Genomic DNA, 27,577 nt, shown 5'->3' on the forward strand with positions numbered 1-27,577 from the left:
ATGTGGGATTTGAGCTCAGGAATTCCCAGCACGTTCCTGGGAAACCTGGAAATGTGGGATTTGAGCTCAGGAATTCCCAGCACGTTCCTGGGAAACCTGGAAATGTGGGATTTGAGCTCAGGAGTTCCCAGCACCTTCCTGGGGCACCTGGAAATGTGGGATTTGAGCTCAGGAATTCCCAGCACCTTCCTGGGGCACCTGGAAATGTGGGATTTGAGCTCAGGAGTTCCCAGAATGTTCCTGGGAAACCTGGAAATGTGGGATTTGAGCTCAGGAGTTCCCAGAACGTTCCTGGGGAACCTGGAAATGTGGGATTTGAGCTCAGGAGTTCCCAGCACCTTCCTGGGGCACCTGGAAATGTGGGATTTGAGCTCAGGAATTCCCAGCACCTTCCTGGGGCACCTGGAAATGTGGGATTTGAGCTCAGGAGTTCCCAGAATGTTCCTGGGAAACCTGGAAATGTGGGATTGAGCTCAGGAATTCCCAGCACCTTCCTGGGGCACCTGGAAATGTGGGATTGAGCTCAGGAGTTCCCAGAACATTCCTGGGAAACCTGGAAATGTGGGATTTGAGCTCAGGAGTTCCCAGAACGTTCCTGGGGCACCTGGAAATGTGGGATTTGAGCTCAGGAGTTCCCAGAACGTTCCTGGGAAACCTGGAAATGTGGGATTTGAGCTCAGGAGTTCCCAGAACATTCCTGGGAAACCTGGAAATGTGGGATTTGAGCTCAGCTGCGCTTCCCAGAAGGGGCTGGGAGTTCCCTGGAATTCACTTTCTGGTTAATCCCTGCTTTGAGCTCCAGGACACGTTCCAAGGGTTCAGCATTCCCAGCAAGGGGCAGCTCGGACATCCCAGCAAATCCGTGGCTGGAGCTGCTGGACCACAGGGAAAACTCCCCAGGAGCCAGAGCCAAGGCAGGCTGGGAATTCCCAGCCCCAGGATGGAGCAGCTGCAATTTCCTGAGCTGGAAGGGATCCACAGGGATCCGAATCCAACTTTTATCCCTGCCCAGACACCCCAACAACCCCACCCTGTGCCTGGGAGCGGTGTCCAAACGCTCCTGGAGCTCTGGCAGCCTTGGGAATGTCCCCATTCCCTGGGGAGCCCAGTCACCCTCTGGGGAAGAACCTTTCCCTAAAATCTCCCCTCCTCCCTTTCCCCAGGCTGATCCAGCTTCCTGCAGGAATTTTCCCCACATTTCTGCCTGCCCCAAACACATGCAAGGAGCTGTTTTTCCAGAGTTTTATTCCCAGAAATCCCTCTCCCACTTTGTATATAATACAAATGTTCCTATACACAGTATAAGCCCTGAGGAAAGGGAAATCCCTGCTGAGGCCACCATATGTATAACATATAAAAAAACCCCCAAATATTTAAAATCCATGGATTTACAAACAACTTTAAATTCCTAAATAAATTTCCTGCTGCATATTTTGGAATATTCTTGGTGCTGTGTGTTTAAAATTCCCATTTTTGAGGAGTTATCAGCTGATATTTGAAGTGAAAACCAGTCCTAAATGATAAAAAATTCAAGTTGTCGCGAATTTACACTGAGATATTTCAAATTGAGCAGAAGTTTTCACAAGAACATTTCAGGCTCCCCTGAGACACTCCAGATTTGGAATTTGCTCCCTAAAAATTTGCTTTCCAAAAGTGATGAAGTTGTGGAAAACCAATTAGAGAGGGAGAATTAATTTCATGAAGTGTAGGGGGGATTTAAACCCTGATCATTTTAAAATGCGGGGGGATTTTAAACCTTTACAGAAATAAAATTAATTTCAAAATATGGGGGATTTTAAGCCTTTATATAAATAAAATAATTCCAAAATATGGGGGGATTTTAAATCCTGAAAGAGGTAAAATTCATTTTAAAATATGGAGGATTTTAAACCCTTAGAGAGGTAAAATTCATTTAATAAAATGTTGGGGGTATTTTAAACCATTACAGAAGTAAAATTCATTTGAAAATATGGGGGGGATTTTAAACCTTTACAGAGGTAAAATTCACGAAGTGTGGGGGTATTTTAAACCCTTAGAGAAGTAAAATTAATTTAAATTGTGGGGTATTTTAAACCTTGACAAAAGTAAAATTAATTTAAAAATATGGGGGGGATTTTGAACCTTTTATCATTTCAAAAGGTGGGAGATTTTAAACCTTTACAGATGTAAAATTAATTTGAAAATATGGGGGGATTTTCAACCCTGATCATTTCAAAATGTGGGGGGATTTTAAACCTTTACAGAAGTAAAATTCCTTTTTTTTCATGCAGTGTGGGAAGGTTTTAACTGCACAGCTCAAGATTTCTTCAGTTCTGGGTTCCAAGGTGAACCCAGGTTTAGGCTGTACAAGCTTGGTTCAAATCCAACCCCAAAATCCCAGGATTGGGTTAATAATTCAGATTTTCCTCTTACCAGGAGCATCCAAGGATTTTCTCTTCCCTAAACCATCCTGGTTTTCAGTCTGCTCCATGATCAGCTCTTCCAGCTGGAAATTCCTGCCTGGAAATTCCCAGAGGGTTTTCAACTCAGCCCTGGGATGCTGAGCAAGGATTTGCCCAGGAGAAAGAACCACAAAAAATTCCCCTAAGGAATTCCCCCATGGGCACAAATTCCAAAGGGGACACTCAGGGAGACCCTGAGTGTAATTAAAGAGTTAAACCAGCCCCTAATTAGCCACAGGACAATCCCACTGCTCCTTCAGATCCATTGGCTCAGAAAATGCAGGAAACAGCAAAGGAGCGGAGTCAGTTTTTGATGAGGCTGGAATTGGAGTCGATCTGCTCCTCCTGGATGGGAATTCGACAGCTCTCCTCCTCTGGAAGACAGGGAATCATTCCAACAATTAGTGCAGAGTGGGAGGAACAGGGATTTTTCCATGGTTTGTGGGTGACCAAACCCCTCCAAGGGATTTTTGGGTTGGTTCTTGGCTTTCCAGGCAATCTAGGGAACACCAAATGTAGGGATCAGGGAGAATCCACTTCGCCGGGGGCCTGGGAATGGATCTTGAGGCAGCTGCCACTTAATCCTGATTTTAGAGCTCAGCTTTGCCACTTAATCCCAGTTTTAGAGCTCAGCTTTGCCACTTAATCCCGGTTTTAGAGCTCAGCTCTGCCACTTGATCCTGGTTTTAGAGCTCAGCTCTGCCACTTGATCCTGGTTTTAGAGCTCAGCTCTTCTCAGCCAGACCTTTCCCAAGTTTGCAGGAGAATTCAGGACATTTCAATTCTATGGAGGCAACAAAAAATTCCCATTCTGCTCTTGGAAGTTGGTGCTGGATCCTGCCAGGAAGAGAATTCCCTGCCTAAAATCAGGGATTAAGGAGGGGGAAAGATAAAAGGAGGGAAAATCAGGGAGAAGATCCCTCTGGATGGCAACAATCAGGGAATCTGTGCTCTGGAATGAAAATCTGGGACACTGACCTCCTAATCAGGACTAACCAGGGATCAACCTCTGGAATTCCCTGCAGGTAATTTTTATTAATGATCAAATTTCAAACAGGGGGCCCTGATTAATTTTTTTCCTGTTTATTTTATCCCATAAAAAAGGGAACTCACTCCGCTGGATGCTCCTCCCAGGCCCTCTCCTGGTTTCCTTCCTGGCTGCCTGGATAATCAGCAGGAGGATGGACATTCCACTCACCATCAGCAGGATCAGGCACAGCAGGAGGAGGGATAAAGAGCCTGGAATTAGAACAGAAAAATTCCCTAAAAAAATGATTCCCAGTTCTGGCTGGAATCCCCAGAGTTTTCCAGCTTCTAAAGGGAGAATCCAGAAGTCCAGAAATGCCTCTAAAACAAAAAGGCTGAGAGTTCCAGCGACCACAGAAATGTGGGATCCTGGAATGTTGTGGGAACTACAGATCTAGTTCTGAGAAAGCGGGATTTCAGTTCCCAGGAGAGCAGCTTTACATGGAAATCCCTGCCCAGCTGGAAATGTGGGATCCTGAAAGGTTGTGTAAGATACAGAAATGGCTTCAGAAAAAGGGAGATTTCCCCAAGAAAGCTGGAAATGTGGAATATTGAAAGGTTGTGTAAAAACCAGAAATGGTTTCTGAGAAAGTGGGATTTGAGTTCCCAGGAAAGCAGCTTTACACGGAAATCCCTGCCCAGCTGGAAATGTGGAATCCTGGAATGTTGCGTGAAATACAGAAAAGGCTCCTGAGAAAATGGGATTCCAGTTCCCAGGAAAGAACCTGCAAGTGGAAATGTGGAATACTGAAAGGCTGTGTAAAGAACAGAAATGGCTTTTGAGGAAGTGGGATTTGACTTCCCAGGAAAGCAGCTCCAGCTGGAATTCCCTGGCCAGCTCTGCTCTGCTCACTGCCTGTCCTTACCCCAGCTGGGCTCCGTGGGGCTGCTGGGATCCAGGCAAACGGAGGGAATCTCCCTGGGGCTGGAGGGGGCCGTGGCACTGGAGCTGTTCTCCGGGAATTCCGTGGGAATGGGATCCGGGGCGGGGCTGGTGGCACTGGCAGGGACATCAGGGCTGCTGCAAAGGGCATCCTCTGTCCCTGTGCCAGCTCGGAGGGTGCTCTTCCCAAAACTGCTGCAGCTGGAGATGCAAAATAAATCAGGATGAGCTTTCGAACAGCTGCTGGAACGGATTCCTGACTCCCATCCACAGGATAATCACAGTCCTTGTTTTATCACCACAAACTCAGGATTTACCATCCCTACATCCCACAAAAATGTGAGGCACAATTAAACCAATTCAAGCTATTGCTGGAAAAAAAGATCCTGGATTTCTGTGAGCCCTGGAGCAGAGCTGCTTTTGGCACAGGAATTTTCTGCTCCAAGGAAACCATCCAGAGTTTTAAAAAAAGGTGGAAAATGTTGGTGCCACAGTGAGGAGCAAAAGGGCCAAAGGCAGAGGCTTCAAATGAGCACAGACAGCTCAAGGATCCTAAAAATCACACAGGATGGGATTCAGGGAACCCTAAACCAATCCAGGTTTTTTCTGATTTATTTATCCTGATTTGGGCTTTTCCTGTAAAAATGAAACCCCCAAAGCTGCTCTGAGCACGTTGGGAGCAGGGATTCCTACTTGGTCCAAGGCTGGCAGTTCTCATTCCTTCCTCTGGAGAAAGTCCCTTCAGGACATCGGGAGCACTCTGGGAAAACAGGGATAAAAAGGCAGAATTTGGGTTCAGTGAGCAACAAAATAATAATTTGTTAGTCTGTCTTAGGCCAGACCTACCAAACCCAACTAAACTCCTAAAACCAGACAAGGGGAATAACAGAGCACTCAGAGGGTGTAGGCTGCAACTGGCAGGGATTCCTGCTTTATCCCCTGGGTAATTATGGAAATTATCAAGGAAAGTGGCAGAATTCCCTTTATCCACTGGCAAACTATGGATTATCAAGGATTATCAATTACGGATATTACCAAGGAAAGTAGCAGAATTCCCTGCTTTATCCACTGACAAACTATGGATATTCTCAAGGAGAGTGGCAGTTTTCCTACTTTATCTGCTGGCTAATGATCAATATTTTCAAAGGAAAGTGGCAGGATTCCCTGCTTTATCTACTGGCAAATTCTGGATTCCCAAAGATGATCAATTCTGGATATTATTCAGGAGAATTTCACAATTCCTGCCAGGAATCCCAGAGAATTTTTTGCCCCCCCAGCCCTGCTGTGCCACTTGGTGCGGAGCCCTCAGTGAGCCAAAGGCCAGGCAGCTTTTCCAGCAGAAATTCCCACCTTGGAGGCAGGATTTTGGGAAGCCTGGCACATCCTGAACTTACCACTTCCCAAGGGAATTCCAGCTGGCATGAATCCTGCCCGGCACATGCACACTCTGTCCGAGGTCTTCTCACACTTCTTCACTTCCACGCTGCCCTTCCCTGGGCCCAGGCAGAGACCAGAAATTAATTAAGAAACAACAAAAATGAACTCCTCAGGGGGAGTTTGTGTGTAGAAGCTGCAGAATTCAACAATTTAACAATTAATAATTAACAATTAATAATTGAACAAGTTAATAACTGAACAATTTCATTTAAGGACAGCAATTTTCAGGTAGGCCCAGGCCTGCTCCACCCTCACAACTGAGGTGAGATCAGCTTGAAACACCCTGGGCTTTGAGGAGCACCCAAAAAAGGGATTTTTTTTTTCCCCCCAGAAGGGATTTTTTCCCTCCAAAAGTCCCAAATCCAAGGACTTACTGGTGTTGCAGATGGTGCAGCTGTGGCAGAAGCCGTGGTGGTGCTCAGAGCTGAAATATTCATCCTGGCACGGGGCGCAAATGGTGTCTGCTGTGGCCGTGCAGCGGCTCCTCATCCTCTCCCCTACAAAAACACCCCAAAAAGGAGGGATCGGGTGGGATCATGAGGGAAAAAATCTTAATTTTCATACACTGGGATCAAACAGTGCCCAGAATGTGGCAGTTTCAGCTTTTTATTTAGCAGAATCATCCCTGAAAGTTTGGCCGGTGTGAAAAATCTCCATTAAAGTGAGCAGCTAAAAAGGGCTGGGGACGGCTGAGAGTTGAGAAAATGCCCCAAACTTTTCTCCCTTTCCTGTATCCCAAATCCACCTTCCCAAGCCACCTTTTCCTCCAGTTTAGATATTCCAGTGTCAGGGAATATCTGCTTTAGGACAGCCCTAGGGCTGATCTCCAGTCTAGATCTGGTTTTAGGACAGGTCCTGCCTTCCCTCACCAGCTAAATCCCACAAATCAGCCCCAGAAAGTCCCAAACAAGGCTAAAAATGGTCATTCCTAAATCCCAAACAGGGATAAAAATGGTTTTTCCTTGGATTTGGGGCTCCATTTTCCCTTTCTGCCAGTGAACAACGAGCACCAGGCCCCAATTTAATTCTCTTTATTTTATGAGGGCTGCGAGTGGCCAAATAAAGGAGATTTTTAGGGATTTTAAGTGCAGTAAACCACTACATTTTTATTACTTCTGCATTTTAACATCTCCACCTCTACGTTTTTATTATCTCCACCATCAGGAAGAGCTGCTGAAAAAAAAGTTTCCCCTCAGAGGCAGATTTGCAAAGAGTGCAAAAAAAATTGAAACAAGTTCTTTCATTTGAACAAGAACATTTTTGAGAGACAATATTTTATCTGTATCCTCTTACAGTTAGTCCTGGCTTTAAGCTCAGCTCAAAACCCACTCAGGTTTAATTAGATTTGAGAATTAAGCAAGAAATGCCTCAAATGCTGGGTTAAAAGTTGATTTTATTCTGATTAAATCTTGGAGGAGAATATTCCTGCAGCAGTTACCGGAATTTTGTGGAGTAAGATTTAATAAGCAAAATAAAAATAAGGAGGGAAAACCAAGCTGGATTTTCCTGAAGAAAAGGTTAAAATCCTGCAGTTTTTACAAGGAAAAAGTAGGAAATAAATCCCTTTCCTGTAAGTTTATCTGTCTATAAATCAGGAATATTTTTCCTTTAAAAAATCCCAGTAAATCTTAGTTAAATTCTAGGAATAAACCATTTTTTTCTTCCTCAAAACCCCACCAGAACATGAAAAATATCAAATAATTTAAATCTTGCTATAAAAGAAATCTTTAGGACCAGAATGAATTAGATTAGATTAGATTTATAATAATAATTAATTAGATTGCCATTCTTATCCAGGATTTCTGAGCTTCTTTGTGGGACAGGTAAAGAGCAATAATTTGAATTTTACCACTTTTTTTTTCAGACAACATTCCCAAAAATGAAAATTCCCCTGACTGAGCCATTCAGGAAGCAAAAACACATTAAAAAAAGTTAGAAACCACTCTCAGAAAGGAAGATTTTTCAATTTTTTCTGTCCTAAAAGTGATTTTTATCAGTCTAAAAAATAGATACTACACTACAAAAAATAGGTATTGCACTTAAAAATAGGTATTCCACTAAAAGAATAGATATTACGCTAATAAATAGATATTACACTAATAAATATCACTCCAAAAATAGGTATTACACTAATAAATAGATATCACACCAAAAATAGGTATTACACTAAAAATAGATATTACACTAAGAAAAAAACCAGATATTGCACTTAAAAATAGATACTACACTAAAAATAGGTATTACACTAACAAAAATAGATCTTATACTAAAAAAAGACACTAAACGAACAGATTTTACACAAACAAATAGATATTCCACTTAAAAATAGACATTAAAAGGAGGTATTACACTAAAAAATAGATATTCCACAAGCAAAAAACCAGATATTGCATTAAGAAATGGGTATTACACTTAAAACCAGATATTCCACTAAGAAAAAATTCGGTATTCCACATTACACTAACAAAAAATACGCTAAGAAAAAATGAGATATTACACTAAAAAATGGGTATTACACGACCAAAAAAACCCGGATATTACACTAAAAAAAAAAAAAAAAAATAGATTTTACACTAACAAAAAACCAGATATTCCACTCACAGATATTCCAGTAAGAAAGAATTAAATACTCCACTAAAAAACAGATATTGCACTAACAGAAAACAGGTATTTCGTGAACCAAAACATCAGCCAGTCCACTAAAAACCAGGTTATGACGTTTCAAACCAGATATCCCAGTCCAAAACCAAACGTCCCAGTCCAAAGCTCGCTCTTCCCAGCCCCAAAAGCAGCCACTCACCGGGGGCACAGTCGCTGCAGCACTTCTCATGGAAGGGATACTGGTGCTCCCGACACTCCAAAGCCAGGGAATCGGGAAGAGCCACAGCCAGGAGCCAGCAGAGAGCAGGAAAATTCCAAGGAATCCTTGGAGCTGCCATGGCCCGTGGTGGCAGCGCCGGCCGCTCTGTGAGCTCCGGCCTCGGGGACACCTCAGAGCGGTGCCGCGCAGGGAAATTCCCGGTTTCTCCACGCCCCTTCCCTTTCCCAGTTTGGGGGTTTTAGGCAGGAAATATCGAGGCAGGAAGAGGAAATGGTGAGTTTGAAAAGGGTTTAAGGGGTAAAAAGGAGCGCTCGAGGCAGGTGAATCGCGCTGGGAAGCAGGGATGGAGGAGCTCCATGGGACTGCCTCCAGGGAGGCAGGGAAATTGTGGGAATTAGGGAATTTCGTTTTCCAGCCTATTGGAATTGGATCGTGGAGCTCAATTTTAGGTGTTCCAGCCTCCCTGGAACTGCAGCTGTGCCTGCACTGAGTCCAGAAAATAGTGGGAATTAGGGAATTTCGTTTTCCAGCCTATTGGAATTGGATCGTGGAGCTCAATTTTAGGTGTTCCAGCCTCCCTGGAACTGCAGCTGTGCCTGCACTGAGTCCAGAAAATAGTGGGAATTAGGGAATTTCGTTTTCCAGCCTATTGGAATTGGATCGTTGAGCTCAATTTTAGGTGTTCCAGCCTCCCTGGAACTGCAGCTGTGCCTGCACTGAGTCCAGAAAATAGTGGGAATTAGGGAATTTCGTTTTCCAGCCTATTGGAATTGGATCGTTGAGCTCAATTTTAGGTGTTCCAGCCTCCCTGGAACTGCAGCTGTGCCTGCACTGAGTCCAGAAAATAGTGGGAATTAGGGAATTTCGTTTTCCAGCCTATTGGAATTGGATCGTTGAGCTCAATTTTAGGTGTTCCAGCCTCCCTGGAACTGCAGCTGTGCCTGCACTGAGTCCAGAAAATAGTGGGAATTAGGGAATTTCGTTTTCCAGCCTATTGGAATTGGATCGTGGAGCTCAATTTTAGGTGTTCCAGCCTCCCTGGAATTGCAGCTGTGCCTGCACTGAGTCCAGAAAATAGTGGGAATTAGGGAATTTCGTTTTCCAGCCTATTGGAATTGGATCGTGGAGCTCAATTTTAGGTGTTCCAGCCTCCCTGGAATTGCAGCTGTGCCTGCACTGAGTCCAGAAAATAGTGGGAATTAGGGAATTTGATTTTCCAGCCTATTGGAATTGGATCCTGGAGCTCAATTTTAGGTGTTCAAGCTCCCTGGAATTGCAGCTGTGCCTTCACTGAGTCCAGAAAATAGTGGGAATTAGGGATTCCGTTCTCATGGTGTCCCAAAATTAAATGAGGAACGTGTTGGCCTGTTTATAAACAGATAAAATACAATTATCAGCTGAATTTACTGAAATTTTTGTGTTTAAATGCATTTTATATGAGATTATCCATGACATTTATTCCTCTTCCTGCGGAGTTTTATTCCCCCCCACTCCCTGGCAAACCTTAAAAGCAGCAGCATTTCCAAAGCATGGAGAGAAAAATATTTAATGGAAAACAAACAAGAAAAAAAATGGATATAAAAACCTCTTATCCAAGGTGTTTAATAAAAACATCAAATAAAGAAGAGGAAGAGTGAAAGAGAGACAGAAATTCTTGTATTTACATTATATTCAGAGAATAAATTTAATCAAATATAACATCTCCAATTTTCAGGAATTCTTTCCCAAAGAGGGTTTTTTTTTCCCCAGGAAAGATGGAAGCAGAGGAAAAATCAATTTTACTTTGGACAGAGATGCTTTCAGAGCTTACCCAAAGCCTGTAATTCCCCCCAAATTCATCATTACCAGCTCATTAACAGCATTAATTAGCAGAAAGCTCATTAATTTTGCCAATGAATTTTAATTTAGCAGCCATCAAACCCCTTGGGGATTCCCACTGCTCTGTCCAACAGCTCAAACTCCCCCAAAAAATTCAAACTGTTTTATTTTAGACCAAAATCTGATTTTTTAAGCTGTAATCTCCCATGCCCAGTGCAGGTGTCAACACAAAATCTATCATTTTTTTATTTAATTTAATTAATTTAATTTTCATTCCAAACAGTTTTTCTGTAACATTTCAAATAAATTCTTCCCCAGCTCCTGAAAAGAGGTGGAAATTTCCATTAAATTCCCAAAAAACTCTTCAGGAGGTTGAGAAAACCACTGGAATTGGGTGCGGATATTCCCAGGAGGTCAAACATTCCTTGGAATGACCATTCCCCTTCCCAAAATCCAACCTTTATTTGGGATTCCCTGGATCAGCAGCTGTGAGGGCAATTCCCAGGAGCTCAAACACTCCTTAGAATCACCATCCCCTTCCCAAAATCCAACCTTTACTTGGGATTCCCTGGATCAGCAGCTGTGAGGAATTGTGTGGAGATATTCCCAGGAGCTCAACCATTCCTTGGAATCACTGTTCTCTTCCCAAAATCCAACCTTTATTTGGGATTCCCTGGATCAGCAGCTGTGAGGGCAACAAGGGAATATTAAACCAGGCAAAGCAGCCGGAATTCCAGCTGGATTTACCAGCACAAACCAGGGAGAACTGCCAGAATCGAGGCCTTTTCCATGATTTCTGCTGGCAGGGCAAGCAATCCAAAGAGCTGCAGATGCCAGGGATGGACGGAAAGTCGGGAATCCGGGACACCACCGAGCGAGGAGCGGCGATAGCAGCAAAGAATTTCCGCAGCTTGGTCGAGTCCTTTTTTTTTTCCCTGGGTGGTTTTTTTTTGGTTTTTTTTTTTTTGTTTTTTTTTTTTTTGGGAAGCAGAAAGTGCTGGAGGAGGAGGGAACAGGCTCAGAATTCCTCGTGGACATTCCGGGCATAATCCATGAGTTTGCTGCCTGTGAAGTACTCGCTGTACTTGAGGATCTCCTCGAGCTCCAGGTGATGGTTCTGGTTCTCGTCGGCCACGGCGATCATCTGCCGCGCCTCGTTGAGCGCGTTGTGCTCGTTCATGGGATCCATGTATTCCTGAAACATGGAGAATCATCCTTTTCCCAGCCCTGACCACGCTTCTCCCCACATCCCATCCCATATCCCAGCCTGAAGTGGATGGGAAGCACGGGAGAAGCTCTTTAAGTAGAGTTTGAACAGCGGGTTTTATCCCGCTTCCATGGCTGTTCCCAAAAATCCGGATTTTTTCAGCTCATTCCAAGAAATATTTGTGGAGTTTGGGCTGCAAATTAAACTCAGGATCAAATTCCAGGCCCAAATTAACAATTAGTAATTTGTAGGAGCTAAATTCTCTCATTTTTTCTAAATTCTTCTCGTATTTTCAAAATTTGGTCAATTCAGAACTTTTTTCAGCCATTTTAAACCTCCAGAAGGCTCAGAAACCAATTAATTCAAGAATTCATTAAGAACAAATTTTAATTTAAAAAATAGAAAGATGAGGATTATCTTTAATTCAGTCAAAGATGTGGCATCTCTGTGGGTGAATAGAAAGATTTCCCAGGTAAAACAGGGATTATTTGAATCAAACCCTCAGTAAAATTCAAAATATTCTGTGTCACCACACAATTGTTCAGCCTAAAAATCCATATCCAAATATTTGGATAATGGGGAAATGAGGAATTTTACTAGTTATCCAGTCTTGGAGTAGAAAAAAGCCCAAAAAAGCCCTAAATCAGACCCCACACATGAAAAATGTGGTTTTTAAACCAGAAAACCCCACGAGAAATGAATTTTGGGTCATTTTTAAGGCTCTTGGAGCCCCTAAATTTGGTGGCCATGGGGTTTTTTTTAGGTTTTCTTTTATTCTAATATTTTTAAAATATTAAAAGAATATTTTATTCCTTTTTTTTCAATGAATTTGGAGATTATTTTGTAACTGGAAGTTTGATTCTGTGCCTTGGGGTTGGGTTTTACCCCTCCAGATCCATCCCAGAGTCTGGGAGGTTAAAAAAAACCCTCAGAGGGAGAAAAAAAATCCCAATTTTCTTTAAAAAAACCAACATAAAACCACCTGCCAGCACTCCAAAAAACTTAAAATCTAGTATAAATATTTGGTTTATAAGTGAAATTAAAATTAAATCGAAATTAAAATGTAATATTTTATTTTTTCATGAAATATTTGGGAATAACTGTGCTGTAATTGAAGTATTTTGGGGTTTTAATGGTGTGTTTGAAAAGAATTGGGTTTAAAAGGAGCAGGAATTTACCTCCAGCTCTTCCATGGTGACAATTCCATCGTGATTGGCATCGATGACCTCCTGGAATTCTTTCCTCCTGTCCTTTACCCAGTCATCATCAATGTCCTGAGCCTGCTGGTTCTCCACAGTGCCCACAGGCAAAGAAATGAATTCTGACAGGGTGAGTTTCTTATCTCCATCCTGATCTGCACAAAAAGCAGCAGAAAAAATTAAAAAGATTTGCTTCATATCCATAAAAATGGGAATTTCCTTCTGTTTTGAGCCTGATTTGGGCAGAGAAAAGTTGTTATTTTTTATTTTAATTCATTTAAAAAAAAATCCCTGTTTTATTATTTTAGTATTTTATTGTATTTATTATTATTTTAAGTAATCAAAAATTCCAAATATAAAATTCTACATTCACACACATTCATCAAACACTATATAAATTAATTTTTCTGGACCTAAAAATGGACATTTAAGGTTTTTTAAATGGACATTTAAGGTTTTTAAAATTTTTTTTGTTTTAATTCTTACTTGTTCCATTTACTACACCAGACATTTTCTTACAGATTCAGCATCAAACAAACCCTCAGAAAATTCAAAGTACTGAACTTTTTTCTCTCTGTGTGTCACTGGAAACTCCTCATATTTATCAGCAAAAATCAGTTCTATTTTAATTCTTTTGAACCCCAGGTGTTCTGACAGTTTGAAATCTGCATTATTATTGACTCAGTGGCAAGAAAAACAACTTGGGGACCAATAATTCTGAATACTCAAAGAAAAAAAAAATTACTGTTTGCTTAGAAACCTCAATCTTTTCTTTCCATTTTCATGACTAAGCCACAGCTGCTGAGCTGGGGAAGTCCCAAGTCCCTGAGAGAATATTTTAAATCAATGAATTTGATAGTATTTCATATGTAAAATGCTCAAAACCAGCAGAACTTCAGTGTGAAGTAGTGAAGAAAAAGCTGATTTTTTAAATCTATAAATACTCAGGTATTTATTATTTATATATAAAAATATGTTATTTTATATATATTGTATAAAATATGATAGATAAATATGTATGTATCTATTTATAGGTATTTATTACTTATTTTTATTACTATATTATATGTGCTATATATTATATTTATTAATTATATTTATTAATTATATTTATTACCCTAATAAACATATATTATATTCATATATAAATACACATATTGTTATTTATAATTTGTATTATTTATATTACTTATTCTTTATAAATAATCACAAATTATTCTGTGATTTAAAATCCAGGAATTAAATTGAATTTCGAGACGCATTAAAAAACTCCACAGAATTCCAGGATTTGTGCTCACATATTATTACTATTTATAATTTATATTCTTTATTTTTTATCAATAATCACGAATTAGTCTACGATTTAAAATGCAGGAATTAAATTGAATTTCGAGACGCATAAAAAACTCCCCAAAACTCCAGGATTTATCCTAAAAACTCCCTTTTTTCCCTCCTAAAATCAGAATATTTCACCAAAAACCCTCTCAATATCCACCTAAAACAACAGAGCGCGTGGAAAGAATTCCCAAAAAAGCGTGGAATACCTAAATCGCGGATGATTTCCTTGACCATGAACTGCAGCATGCCCCTGCTGTGCTCGGGGTGCAGGAAGGACAGGAATTCCTCCTCGGTCAGCAGCAGGTCCGGGGGGGGATTGTCAGCCTGGTACCAGCGATCCTTCAGGTTATCCAGCACTTCCTGCGCTGCAAAGTTGGGATTTAGCACCAATTGGAGCAATTTCACTTGTCCCAATTCCTTTTTAGGATTGAAATTGTCACAATTCCTTGATTTCAAGCTCTCAGAGGGTTAATTAATGATGTTCTGTAAGCTTAAACCCTGCAGGTTTTTATTTATCACAGTGTTTATTAGTTTTGCTGCAAAAAAAGAAGTAGAATCAAGGGTGTATGAAAAGAGAAATCAGCACCAAAATCCCTTTCAATCTTCCATGGAATTCTTGCACATTTCATTCCACAATCCAATTATTATCTGTCAATATCTATCAATTCATTAAAATTCAACCCTTCATTTTTTTAGGTTTTCTTTTATTCTAATATTTGTAAAATATTAAAAGAATATTTTATTCCTTTTTTTTCAATGAATCTGGAGATTATTTTGTAACTGGAAGTTTGATTCTGTGCCTTGGGGTTGGGTTTTACCCCTCCAGATCCATCCCAGAGTCTGGGGGGTTAAAAAAAAACCCTCAGAGGGAGAAAAAAAATCCCATTTTTCTTTAAAAAACCAACATAAAACCACCTGCCAGCACTCCAAGAAACTTATAAACCAAATATTTATACTAGATTTTAAGTGAAATTAAAATTAAATCGAAATTAAAATGTAATATTCTATTTTGCCATGAAATATTTGTAAATAATTGTGCTGTAATTCAAGTATTTTGGGGTTTTAATGGTGTATTTGAAAACAATTGGGTTTAAAAGGAGCAGGAATTTACCTCCAGCTCTTCCATGGTGACAATTCCATCGTGAATTGAAATCCAAATTTCTGCAGGAAGTGCCTTAAACGCCACACACCCAGGTGGTTTTTATTTTTAAAAAAAAACACTTTTACAGTGTTTGGAGGATGAGAAAAAACCCTCAGGAAGTGAAGGATGAATAATTTGATTTTCCTAAAGAAGATTTTGGTGCTCAGGTAAAGAACTGATGCCCTGATTCAGCAGCTCTGATGTGCTGAGGTTCCTGGAAGCTGCCCCCAGGTGATTCCCCTGCCAGCAAATTCTCAGCTCCTTTTTGCATCTCAGTTGTTTTTTAATCACTGGAAAATGTCACCTAAGGCCTTTTTAAATGACTAATTCCTGCAGGGAAAGGGAGAAGCTTTAGAGGGGGATTTTACAGTAAATTTAAATGTTTTTTGAAGGGGGAAAACAGGGAGATTCCTCTTAAAAATTGTCATTTTCATGGCAGATTCTGGTGAGGAACAATGTAGGATTTGTGTCTTCTGACTTAAAACTTCGGGGTAGATTTAACAGTAAATTGAAATTTCTTTAAGGGGGAAAACAGGAACATTCCTCTTAAAAATTGTCATTTTCATGGCAGATTTTAGGTGGAAAAAAAGCAGAATTTTTGTTTTCTGACTTCAATCCTACTCAAGCAGAACAACCAAAACATTTCTCTCCCATTTTTATTTTCACATCCAGGTTTTAGGAACACAAAGCCCACCCCACTGTGCACTTACTTTCTTCATCTATTTTCAACTCCTCGTTGTTTTTGATTTTCTCTGCAATTTCCTTTTCATTGAAGCCTTTGCTTGCCAAGAATTTAATTTTATATTCGTCCCAGGACACGTGGCCTGGAAGAAAGAGAAAATCTCAGCCTGAAATCATGAATTTTTGATTTTAGGATTTAAAAATCACCAAGTTTTAAAATCTTTTAGTCCAGCATTACAACCCCACACTGAATTTTATGAATGACAACATAAAAGCTGTCACCTGATTCACTTCTGGGTTTATTTAGCCACAAAGGTTTTGTGAAAAAAACCAATTTAGGTTGTTTTTTCCACTACCTTATGAAACAAAGAAGTGCCTGCAGCACATCCCTTCCCCACAGAAGCCAAAACTTGGGATTCCCAACCCAAATTTTACCCCAGTAGCCAGTTCTGGATGCCAGAATTGATGTCAAAAGTCATTTTTGGATGGAAAAAAAAAAATGTTGATTTTACCATCCCCATCAGGGTCCACAGCTCGGAAATGCATTTTGTTCTCCTCCACGGCTTCCTGGAAGTGCTCGTCTGTTTTTTCCATGATCCAACGCTGCATTTCCTTGGCACTGATTTTTTTATCATTATTTATATCCACCCTAGGCAGGAAAAACAAACAGGATTTACATTTGGGGCTTAGGAGGGAAAGATCTGGTTTGGTTTTAGCTTCTCAATTGTTTTATTCAGCACTAATAAACAGAAGAAAGAACATTTACGACTCTCTCTGAGAAACAAGTGGCAGCTCAACCTTTATTTCATAATTAAATGTAAGTAGCTTAATTAATTTCAGTCATTTAATTCAATTTAACGTTATTTAGGTTACCATTCAGCGAAAAACATTCACTTTGCTGGAGTTAAATCATGGTTTTGAGGGAATTTTTTCAAGAGGAAACCACCAATCATCCCTGATGGAATTTTGGGTCACTCCATACTGGTTCACAATTGTCACTACTTGGAAATTCCAAATTTCTTCCAGACCTTTAATTCCTTCTCCATTTCTCTTTCCAAGCCCTTTTTTTTCTTCCCCAAGATCTCTGAGATTTCCTGAGGATTCCAACTAATATTCGATTGCAGCACTTGGAAGTGGAAGAAAATAACAAAATAAGTGTTTTCTGTTCACTTTGATCTCTGGTAACAAATTCCAGCTGGTATTTTTAATTTTGAACACATTTTAAAATTGCACATCCATTTGTTCTCCCTGAGTTTTCTGCCTGGCTCTTGCTTTCCCAAGGAATTTCTTGGATTCAGAGCTCCAGAATTCAACTTTTCCTGATTAAAATTATCAGGAAAATCCATGCTGACCATCCTTCTCGTCTGCCACCCCATCAATCCTTATTTCATTAAGAAACAAATTTAAAAATTACAGTTAAAAAAAACCCCATAAATCAAATTTTCTGCCACTTTGAGGGTTTTTTTGAGCACACCATTAAGTAAGTATTCAAAATATAACTAAAAAAAATCAGATTTCATTTCATTACCATTTCAGATTCTATTTAAAGCATCTCAAACCCACTCTTTTTTCTATTAAAAAAACAAAACTCAAAGAAAAACACAATTAAAAAGCCCCAGTTTGACTCTGGGCTTTGTTATCTGTTTGTATCACTGAGGTGTTATTATTGAAACTCGAATTATTCAAGATGTGATTTGCCTTTAAATGTCAATTAAATGTGAAAAAAGAGACAAACAGACCCAAGAAATGCAGAATTAGGGAGTTTAAATATCACAAAGGTGCTATAATTAAACATCAGCTCAGTGGCAAGAGCAAGGAGATGCTCCTGGGGCACTCAGGGCTTAGAGGGGACCAAGTTTGGCATCAAAAATGAGCCTAAAAAAGGCATTTTCCCCTCAGTATTTAAAATTTTGTTTCCTGAGGTCACAGCTGTCAAAATTCCTCCTTCTAACTGTATTTTCCACCTAAATCATATCATAATTAGGGAAAAAGGGAACAAAATCCCATTTATTGCTGATTTAGAGCATGGAAGCACAAAGTGGGACCTTGGAGTCTGAACAAGAGTGGATTTTGTAGGAAAACTGAATTTTCCTACAGCAAGAAATATATTGAATATGGATAAGGAACCAATTTTAGCCCTGTTTCTCTAACAGAAGCCACTAAAAATCAGATTTTTGTGGCTTCCTTCCCTCCCTGAATGAAGCCAGGGCACTGAGGTTCCTAAATCACAACTTTCACACCCAAAAAAATGCCAATTTTTGATGCAAATCATTTCAGGGCTGGGTTCTGTTTCATCCAAATCAAGATTTCAGCAAGCCAGAGTTAGGAAATGTTTCAGGCACAGTTTTCCTGCCTGGAAAAATCACGGTTTGGGGAAGTTTTTCCATGTTCCAACTTTATTTTCAGGAATTCTGTTAGATAATAATTCATGCTTTGAATTTTATTTATTTGTGAATTTTCTGGGACACTGAGCTTTGGTTGATCAAAAACACATTCTGTGTTTGCTTTGTTTTCCAAGAAAATAATTCCAGAGCATCTGGAAGTCTGGGATTTACTGGATTTCCCTGGGATTTCTCTTTAAGAGTATCTCTAGAAAGCAATCAAATCCCCCCCAAACCCTTCCCTACATTTTTAATCTGATCCTCTGAGGGAATCTGAAATCAATCTCTGAATGAAACTGATCCTGAATCCAATTAATTGAAGCTTCCTAAGGAACCTCTTTCATAACAAACAGGAAGAAATTAGAATTTGGGAATGACAATTTCCTAACCAGGAGTTGGATAAAGAAATCTTGATATTTAATATTTTGCCAGGGAAATGAGGGGTCTGAACACCACAAAATAATAAAGAATTTTCTTTAAATTAAAAAAAAAAAAAAAAAAAAAAAAAAAAAAAAAAAAAAAAAAAAGTTTGGCTGTTTGCTGGAATTCCTTTGCTCAGGAAAACTCAAAAAAGCCCAATATCCAATGTTATTATTGCTATTTTTTCCCTTATTAATGAAAAGTTTGCAGAAAATAAAGCTTTTAAAGCCTCCTCAGTTTATCCCCCTGTGGTATTGACTGGAGCTGTTTTAATAAAATGAATCCTTCACTCCAAAAAAAAACCCAATTCTGCCACCTGGTGTCTGAAAGTGCTGAAACAAAGCAAAAAAAAGGGCTTTTTATGGAAGGGAAAATGCCTGAGTGTCTGAAATCAAAGTTGATATTTCTATACCAAGTAAAGAAATTAATTAACTTTTTTATAAAGCTATAAAATAAAAAAAAATATCTGTCTATTTTTATGTTTTATTCTCTTTTCTTGTTCTAGATTCTCAGGAATTGCTCTGTTACTTCCTGAACCTGTCCTGGGGATTCCTGAATTGTTGGAATGTGCACTTATCCACAGTTATTTTTATTTATTATTCACTTGAAACACTCCAGTTTTAGCCACTGAAGCATCCACTGGAAGTTTTGTGAGCAGAATTCACAATTCTTGGAGGTTTTTCACAATTTTACCACATTGTTTCTCTGCCCTTTTTTCTTTATTGCCTTCCCAGTGTTTTCTCTTTACTTGCACAAGTCCCAACAGGAATAAACCCAAGCTCCAGAGGGAACAAAAGGCTAGAAAATAAATAAAGAACTCAAGTTGCCAACTGAAACCAAACTCAGGACAGAACTGAAGCCCTTCCTCTCCAATTCCTGGATCTAAAATCCAAGTGGGATGAATTATTCCTTGAGCCAGGAAAAAGGAATATTGATTTTCATACCTTTAAGTTATTTTTTCCACACAGAAACTGAATATTTTGGCATAAAACCCAAACACAGCAGTTCCAGGTTGAGGCTTTTCCCTTTCAACTTTTAAACATTAATTAAAATTCCCTTTTTTTTTCCTGTTTCCTTGCTCTTGGCACTGCCCATGACTTACTTTGAAAAAATCACCATCAGCTTCTTCCTGTTCCTTCTGGGTTCTGAATCCTCCTCGAATTCCTCCATCTCTTTTCCCAGGAAAACCTCCTGATGGAATTCTTTGTTGAGGTGTCCATCCATCTCCATTTTGACCCCGTTCAGGTGATCTGGGGGCAGGATCTCGTTCTCATCTTTGCTGTCAGCTGCTTTTTCCTTGAGCACGGAATTATTTGCAGGCCTGGCATAAACATCCATCAAAAGGAAGATGAACAGGAGGGATAAATAAAGAGATCCCAAACCACAGAGGAAAGCTTGTCTCGACATCATTTTTTTTTTTTTTCCTTTTAAATTCAAATTATTGGCTGCTGAAACCACTGTGGGTTAAACGATCTAAAAAGGAGAAAAGACAGAAATTAAACTTTGAAGCAAGAGGTCACTAATGAACATCTAAAAATTAGAAAAATCTATACGTAATATCAGTAACTTATTTACATACATATAAATACTAAAATATATATATACAAATGCAAAAAACCTACACACAAGAATAAATTCAGAGGAAGCTACACAAAAATAGAGGAGTTTTTGCTGCCAGAGATTTTAAAAGCCTGTTAAATAATAAATATATGGAATTAATGCATTAGTTTTCAGTCTGCAGAGGAGTCTGGAAGGGAACATCCCTCAATATGCACAAAGAGCCGCGGCAGCACAGAAATATCCCAGAGATCCCAACAAAAATGCTCCTTGGAAAAGGGATAAAGACGTTTTCGGAGAGGGATGACTGAGGGAAACACGGTCAGATCCAAGAGAAAGCGGAGCTGGAAACACCCAGGAAACAACCCCGGGGCGGACCTGTCACAGAGCCATAAAACCACAGTATCCTCCGCTGCAAGTGACCCACAGAGATCACACCGCCCAATTCCAGGGAAAAAAATCCCAAATCCAACAGAGAGAGCACGAGGGAACCCAAACCCCCCAAACAAACCCCTCAAGCCCCTCAGACCCCCCCGGAACCCCGCGGGGCTGCGGGAGGGGCCGCCCGCACTCACCGAGAGCCGCTCGGGAGTGAGGGGACGCTGCCCCGAGCGCCGTGACGGCCGCGGGGAGGCTCAGCCCGGGCCCGGCCGCCGCTGAGCGCCCGCGGCCCCTCACGAAGCCCCCAACGCTGCCAGGGCGGAGGGAGGCGGGGAGGAGGAGGAGGAGGAGGAGGAGGAGGAGGAGGAGGAGGAGGAGAAGGGGAAGGGCGTCACTGCGCCGCGCGGCGGGAGGGCGCCGCCGCCATCTTGGGTGAGGGAGCCGCCATCTTGGGTGAGGGCAGGCGCCATGTCCGGCACAGAGGGGGCAAAGGGGCGTTTTCCTCGCGTTCCCATCGCTATCTCAGTTGATAGATAACACGCAGATCGTCTCCTGCTTCCTGGCTCTGTGTGTGTCTCAGCTGTTTTCATTGAGTTATGGAATGGTTTGGGTTGAAAGATACTTTAAAGATCATCTAATTTCAAGCCCTGCCGTGGACAGAGGAGCTGTGGCTGCCCCATCCCTGGAAGTGTCCAAGGCCAGGTTGGACGGGGCTTGGATGCTGGAAGGTGTCCCTGTCCATGGCACGGGTGACCCGGGGTGGGCTTTGAGGTCCCTCCCAACCCTTTACCATCCCAAGAACGAGGCACGGCCGCGGCCCAGAGCCCAAACCCAAGATGGCTCCTCCTCGGCCTCACGTGCCCTACCGCAAGATGGCGGCGGCCGCCGCGTCAGGGTGTGCGGGCACTGCCCCTCTTCCCTCCCCTTCCCGCGGTGCGGGAACCGCCGGAGCCGCGGCAGGAGCAGGGACGGAACCGCCGCTTCCCGGAGGAGAAGGCGGAAAGCGCGGGGGAGCCGTGAAGCCACCCCAGCTTGGCGGCGACGCGCGGTGAGCGCTCCCGCAGGCACCTTGTCCCCTCCCGGCGGCCGTACCGCCGTTCCCGCCTACACGCGGTGGGCGCGGCCGCGGCGCCGGCCGTGAGGGGCCCCCGCGGCCATGAAGGCGCTGCGGCGGCTGAGCCGGCACCGCACCGCGCTGGGGCTCGGCGGGCTCTCGCTCTGCGCCGCCGTCCTGCTCTACCTCGCCAAGTGCACCTCGGAGGGGCTGCGCCCGCTACCCGCGCCCCCCGCGCTCCCGCACAGCCAGCCCGGCCGGGGGGCCCGCGCCGCGCCCCCGCCCGCCCCTGAGGGCAGCGCCTTCGTGGCCGTGGTGGTGATGAGCGGCCCCAAGTACAGCGAGCGGCGCAGCATCATCCGCAGCACCTGGATGGCGGCGGCGCGGCAGGCGCCTCACGGGCACGTCTGGAGCCGCTTCGTGGTGGGCACGGCGGGGCTGGGCGCGGAGGAGCTGCGGAGCCTGGAGCTGGAGCAGAGCCGGCACCGGGACCTGCTGCTGCTGCCGGAGCTGCGCGACTCCTACGAGAACCTCACGGCCAAGGTGCTGGCCACCTACGTGTGGCTGGATGCGCACCTGGACTTCCAGTTCGCCCTCAAGGCTGACGACGACACCTTCGTGCGCTTGGATGTGCTGGTGGAGGAGCTGAGGGCCAAGGAGCCGCGGCGCCTCTACTGGGGCTTCTTCTCGGGCCGCGGGCGGGTGAAATCCGGGGGGAAATGGAAGGAGAGCGCCTGGGTGCTGTGTGATTATTACCTGCCCTACGCGCTGGGCGGCGGCTACGTGATCTCCGCCGACCTGGTGCGCTACCTGCGGCTCAGCAGGGACTACCTGAACCTGTGGCAGAGCGAGGACGTGTCCCTGGGGGTGTGGCTGGCGCCCATCGATGTGAAGAGAGTGCACGACCCCCGCTTCGACACCGAGTACAAATCGCGGGGCTGCAACAATAAATACATAGTGACTCACAAGCAGAGCATCGAGGACATGCTGGAGAAGCACCAGACGCTGGCGAAGGAAGGGAAGCTCTGTAAGGAGGAGGTTAAACTCAGGCTTTCCTACATGTACGACTGGGGAGTGCCTCCCTCCCAGTGCTGCCAGAGGAAGGATGGCATCCCCTGAAAGCCTCAGGAAGGAGGAGGCGAAGCGATGATGGACTCTTGGTTGCTGTTACACGGGGAGAATCCCATTAACGAGGGGTCAATTACTCTTAAAAAGATTTTGCACGACTCATTCTGTCACCCTGGGACTCCCCGGGAGCTGCTGACGTGGCATGGTTAGAGATGCTTAAAAAAAAAAAAATAGGTGACAGAATGCACAGAAAAGTCTCAAATGCCAGGACTGAAGGCAAATAAAAGGGGGCAAAACACGGATAGTAGGGAAAACGAGGAGAGAACTGGAATGAAAAGTTGCTGGGAGATTTTGAACAGATTCTGAGGTTTATTTGCTAAAGATCATGCCAGGCTTTTATGCTGATAACACTGAAATGAGGCCACTGTTGATTCCTTGGCAAGGAAGTGCCAGCTTGGCACGGAGGGAGGAGCCCAGTGGAGCTGTTGGTGCCAGAGGAAACATGTTATTGCCACAGGCAGGAAAAGGTAATCCCGTTTTTCCTGGGATACCTGCAGGGAGAGCTGTCTTTGGCAGGGAAGGGAGTTACTAAATCTGTTAATTTCTCTCGAAGCTTTTTGCTGTTTTAAAGGCAATGTGTACATAAATGATCTGGCAGCTACAAAAATGTATTTAGGGAGGTGGCTGAGGTGGGTATTTGGCAGATGCAGAGTTTATTCTCTTATTTTGGGAGCACTGTCCTCCTGCAAAGCCTCCAGGTGTTGTTTTTTAGCTCATCCTCCACAAGAAACATTTCCCTCCAACAGTCAGTAACTCCCTGGCTGCTCCAAGACATTGCAGACTTCAGATTTATATTTATTTCTAATATAAATGAGCAGGAATTGATCAGTGGAAGTTCCAAAAACATTGCCCAAAGGTGGGCACTTCAGGTATAAAAGTGAACTTGGTGTAGTCAAGAGAAATGGGTTCCTCCACCCCAAAAATTCCACTTTATTTCTCTTTTCAGGACACTAAAAAGTCACATTTAGGTGCCGAAAACTGGGGGGATTCTCTCATTCTCTCCAAAAAACACCTTGGACAGGAACTAAAATTGAATTAATTGAAGGGACACATCCACAAATGGGATTTTTGTCCCTCAGTCCTGGCTACACCAGAATAACCCTGGCGCTGGCAGAGGTCCCACAGGACTCAGACATTATTTATTTATCTCCAGACCTTCAGCTGCACCTGCCATTCAAGCATTTTTGAGTGGCAGCTGCTCCAAAACGCCCAATATTTTTCCCAGTGCTACTCCAGTCCCCTGTGCCAGCTGCAGCTCTTGCAGTGGGAGCAGTTTTTACTTTGTACGTGTAAAAGTTCTTTTTTTAAAATGTCTTTTTGTGACCAGTTCTGGTGTTTTGTTGCACTCTGCACTTTCATTCCCATTCCGTTCCTTCCCAGCTCAGTGTCTGGAAGAGACAAATGGCAAAGAAAAATTCCTTTTCAAAAAGGTGCCAATATCTCTTTAGTTTTGCTTCTTAGCAAAATTAGGAATTCAGACCAAAGGGATCGAGTATGGAGTGGTTTTTTTTTGTTATTCTGGTGCTTTAATTAATTATTGAGGATTAAAAATCTTCTGCAGAGGATTTTTCTATTTTAAAAATTTCAACAAGGCTTTGACTTCCTCCTAAAACAAAATTAAAATACTGCAAAACTCAATTATTTTAGCATGTTAAACTAAATTATTATTAGCATCCATCCTAATGCATGCTTCGGGATTAGCAGGGAATGTCTTTTTCCCAAAAGAATCCTATTCCAAACCAGGAATTTACCAAGATGACAGCAAATCTCCATTTTTTTAACCATCCATTTGCCATCTGGGCTTCATCAGTGTTGTCTGGAAATGTGATTATAAATACTTGTAATGTGAATATTTATTTATAATTATTGCCAGTGTATTCTCTATAGGAAAAATAAGCTGCTTAAATGTCATTTTTACACCCAGGAGGTGCTGGAACATCCTTGAAAAACAAGGATCAGGCAGGGCTGGAATTTTTGGGGATCCAAGCCATTATTTGAAGCTGGATCAGAAGTGCAGATCCATGTGGGGTTTATCCAATTCCATCCAGAACTGGCTCCGTGGAAGTTGTTCCCATTGGGATTTTGACTCCTCACTGCCCCCTCCCTCTCCCTCCAAAAAAAAAGTGGTTTTGATCCCTAGGAAAATTCCTGGAGAAATGCTGGATCTGCAGCTGAGATTGGAGCCTGCAAAAGCTCACCCAGAAATGATGGATACACTCCATGGGGGTGGATATTCCATGGTTTTAGGGATCATTCCCAACCTCAGTGATGGGGGGATCTTGGTTCCATCTCAGGTTATCCCAAGTTTTGCTCCAGCTGGAAAACACCACAGGAGCTTTGCCCACATCCTTGGGAATTGCTTTGAATTCCCTTGGATTTCCCTTCCTTTTCCTTTAATTCCCTTTCTCTCCAAGGAGAGCCCTTGGATTCCAATCGCAGCTCCCTGGGAAATTCCCAAATTCATAAAAAATACCTTTAATCTCCTTTTTTGGGGGGGATATTTTAGAGGCAAATGGAATCATTTGGGAGAGAGCAAACAACTGGAAGTGGCATTTTGTGGTGTCCAAAGGTTGGACTTTTCCAGCCTTGATGATTCCCTAATCCCACATAGTTTGTGGAAAAAGCCAGAAAAAAAAAAAGAATAGTTTTAATTTCCATTTTACCTGGAAAAGACCTTTTAAGGTTATTTGGAGTCATCCAAATGTGTGTTTTAAATGAGTGAATCATTACAATTTTAGAATTGAAACCATCCAAAATTCATCTTTGGAGCCAAATCTGAAGCACTTTTGGAACAATAAATGAGTTTTACAATTAGCAGGAGTAATCAAAGGCTCTTTCCCACCTGCTCAGGATTAAAGTCCCGATTTCTGCCATCATCTCCGAGGGTTTTATGGGGTTGTTTTACACTTCAAAGCCATTCTGGGATCATTTTCCTCTCGGGGAAATCAGATGAGGAGCCTGATTTCAGATTTTGGGGAGAATATTTCAATCTGCTGAGAAATAATTTGGATTTTGGGTTTTATTGCAACTCTCAGAGTGGGAATTTTGGGTTTAATGAAAATAAAATGACCCAGGAGCAGATTTATCTTTATTTTTTGTAGCTATTTGTTTATTTAAAGAGTTTCTTTTGGGTTTTTCCTTCCTCAATATTTTATATTTTTTCTATTATTATTAAAATTCTCCCCTCAGCTTTCCTAGACCTGAGTGTGATCCACACTAATTTAATTTATTTTGGCATCCAGCAAAATTATCCATGTGCCATTCTTGAGCTTTTTGCTAATTCCAGAATAATTTAAATTAAATTAAAATAAAAACAATTTTATTTTTTAATCAGAAATTAATAGAAATTAATTGTTCATTATATTCTCTGCTCATCTCTTGAAGAATTAATACTGAATTATTTAGATCTGGCAATGGCATAAACTCAGAAAATCTGCTTTATTTTCCAGTGATTTCTTTAAATTATGTGCAAAAATAAACATTGAAGCATTCCTTGCTTTACTAAATAAATTAAATAAATGAAGGAATACATGAAGTTTCACTTCAAAACCTCTCAAGCTGCTGAGAATTCCTATAATCACCTCAGAATTAAAAAATACCAACAATTAACTCTAAAAAATTGCTATTCCTGTATTGGAATCTTTTCTTTTCTGAATGGTCTTGTTCCTCTGAATTTTGTTCTGTTACATTTTGGACAAAACTTGAATTTCCTGGAGTGGAAATTCCTGATTTTTGAGGATTAAATTTGTATTTCCCTGACATTTCAGGGATCAGGGTGGAAGCTCTGATGGAGAATTTGATTTTTATTCGGTTTCTTTTCAGCAGAGCCGAAATTTGGGGGATTTCTGACAACCTTGGAGCTCCTTCAGAAATTCCAGAGAGGGTGAAATAAAAATAAATAAAAATAAATGTCAGAGACTTCCCTTCCCTTCCCATGACACAGAATTCCAGAATAAACAAGGAATTAACTCTGCCCCAACCACTGCCCCTTGAAACTCCTCCATATCCAGGTTTTTCCCAAGGAAATCACAAGTAAAAGGAATTTATTCCCAGCATCATCTCCTTTATTTCCCAGGAAAATTGCAAAGAAATCCATTTATTCCCAACCTAACATCAATTTTCCTGTTATTTTATCCACCTCACCCTTTATTTCCCAGGAAAATTGCAAAGAAATCCATTTACTGCCAGAATAACTTCCATTTTCACATTGTTTCATCCACTTTTACCCTTTCTTTTCCCTGGAAAATTCCACCTGGGAAGCAAAATCAACTGAGGGTGAGGCCAAATTATTTTAAAGGGAATATTTCCCCCCCTGATTTCCTGGGAATATTGAATCCCTGCATTCCAATATTTTTAAAACTGATTTTCCTCCCCATTTCAAACATTCCACGCTCAAACAAAGAACTCAAACTTGCCACAAAGATTTAAAATAATCCTGATTTTTTTTTTTTTTCCCCATAAATAATTCTGAATAATTTGGGGATTTTGCTGTTGAAGCAAAGGGATCCATTTGGGAATTTATTCCCAAATTTTCCTGCCTGTCGCTAGATGTCACTCCATGCCTTTGGAAGCACAGAAAGGATGAATCCCTTAAAAAAAAAAAAGGGAATTAAACTGTCCAAAGACAGTTGTTTATGAACTAAAATCTGGTGGAGTTCTCTAAT

The 27,577-nt window shown here is 41.8% G+C and overlaps 3 protein-coding genes across 4 annotated transcripts; 1 reads left to right on the forward strand and 2 right to left on the reverse strand.

Moving 5' to 3' along the window:
• Window positions 1-1,228: 1,228 nt before the first annotated feature.
• Window positions 1,229-9,269, reverse strand: TNFRSF4 (TNF receptor superfamily member 4). Of its 2 annotated transcripts, XM_048326644.1 has the most exons (7): window positions 8,588-9,269; window positions 6,162-6,284; window positions 5,745-5,843; window positions 5,044-5,110; window positions 4,334-4,551; window positions 3,555-3,680; window positions 1,229-2,815 (listed from the first exon to the last, which is right to left on the reverse strand). In XM_048326644.1, exons 1-7 carry the CDS (start codon window positions 8,724-8,726, stop codon window positions 2,745-2,747), a joined length of 843 nt encoding a protein of 280 aa, XP_048182601.1. In that variant the 5' UTR covers window positions 8,727-9,269; the 3' UTR covers window positions 1,229-2,744. The 2 variants fall into 2 exon arrangements, with proteins under 2 accessions (XP_048182601.1, XP_048182602.1); XM_048326645.1 differs by lacking the exon at window positions 6,162-6,284.
• A 925-nt stretch (window positions 9,270-10,194) lies between these two features.
• SDF4 (stromal cell derived factor 4) lies at window positions 10,195-21,077 on the reverse strand. Its single transcript, XM_048326249.1, has 7 exons — window positions 20,926-21,077; window positions 19,896-20,266; window positions 16,505-16,641; window positions 16,022-16,135; window positions 14,377-14,535; window positions 12,812-12,987; window positions 10,195-11,621 (listed from the first exon to the last, which is right to left on the reverse strand). Exons 2-7 carry the CDS (start codon window positions 20,201-20,203, stop codon window positions 11,445-11,447), a joined length of 1,071 nt encoding a protein of 356 aa, XP_048182206.1. The 5' UTR covers window positions 20,204-20,266; window positions 20,926-21,077; the 3' UTR covers window positions 10,195-11,444.
• Window positions 21,078-21,849: 772 nt separating this feature from the next.
• Window positions 21,850-26,004, forward strand: B3GALT6 (beta-1,3-galactosyltransferase 6). The gene has a single exon (XM_048326250.1). The coding sequence runs from the start codon at window positions 21,888-21,890 to the stop codon at window positions 22,902-22,904; it is 1,017 nt and encodes a 338-aa protein (XP_048182207.1). The 5' UTR covers window positions 21,850-21,887; the 3' UTR covers window positions 22,905-26,004.
• Window positions 26,005-27,577: the final 1,573 nt, after the last annotated feature.

Source organism: Corvus hawaiiensis, chromosome 22, assembly GCF_020740725.1.
Source record: "Corvus hawaiiensis isolate bCorHaw1 chromosome 22, bCorHaw1.pri.cur, whole genome shotgun sequence".
In the NCBI taxonomy this organism is placed as follows: domain Eukaryota; kingdom Metazoa; phylum Chordata; class Aves; order Passeriformes; family Corvidae; genus Corvus; species Corvus hawaiiensis.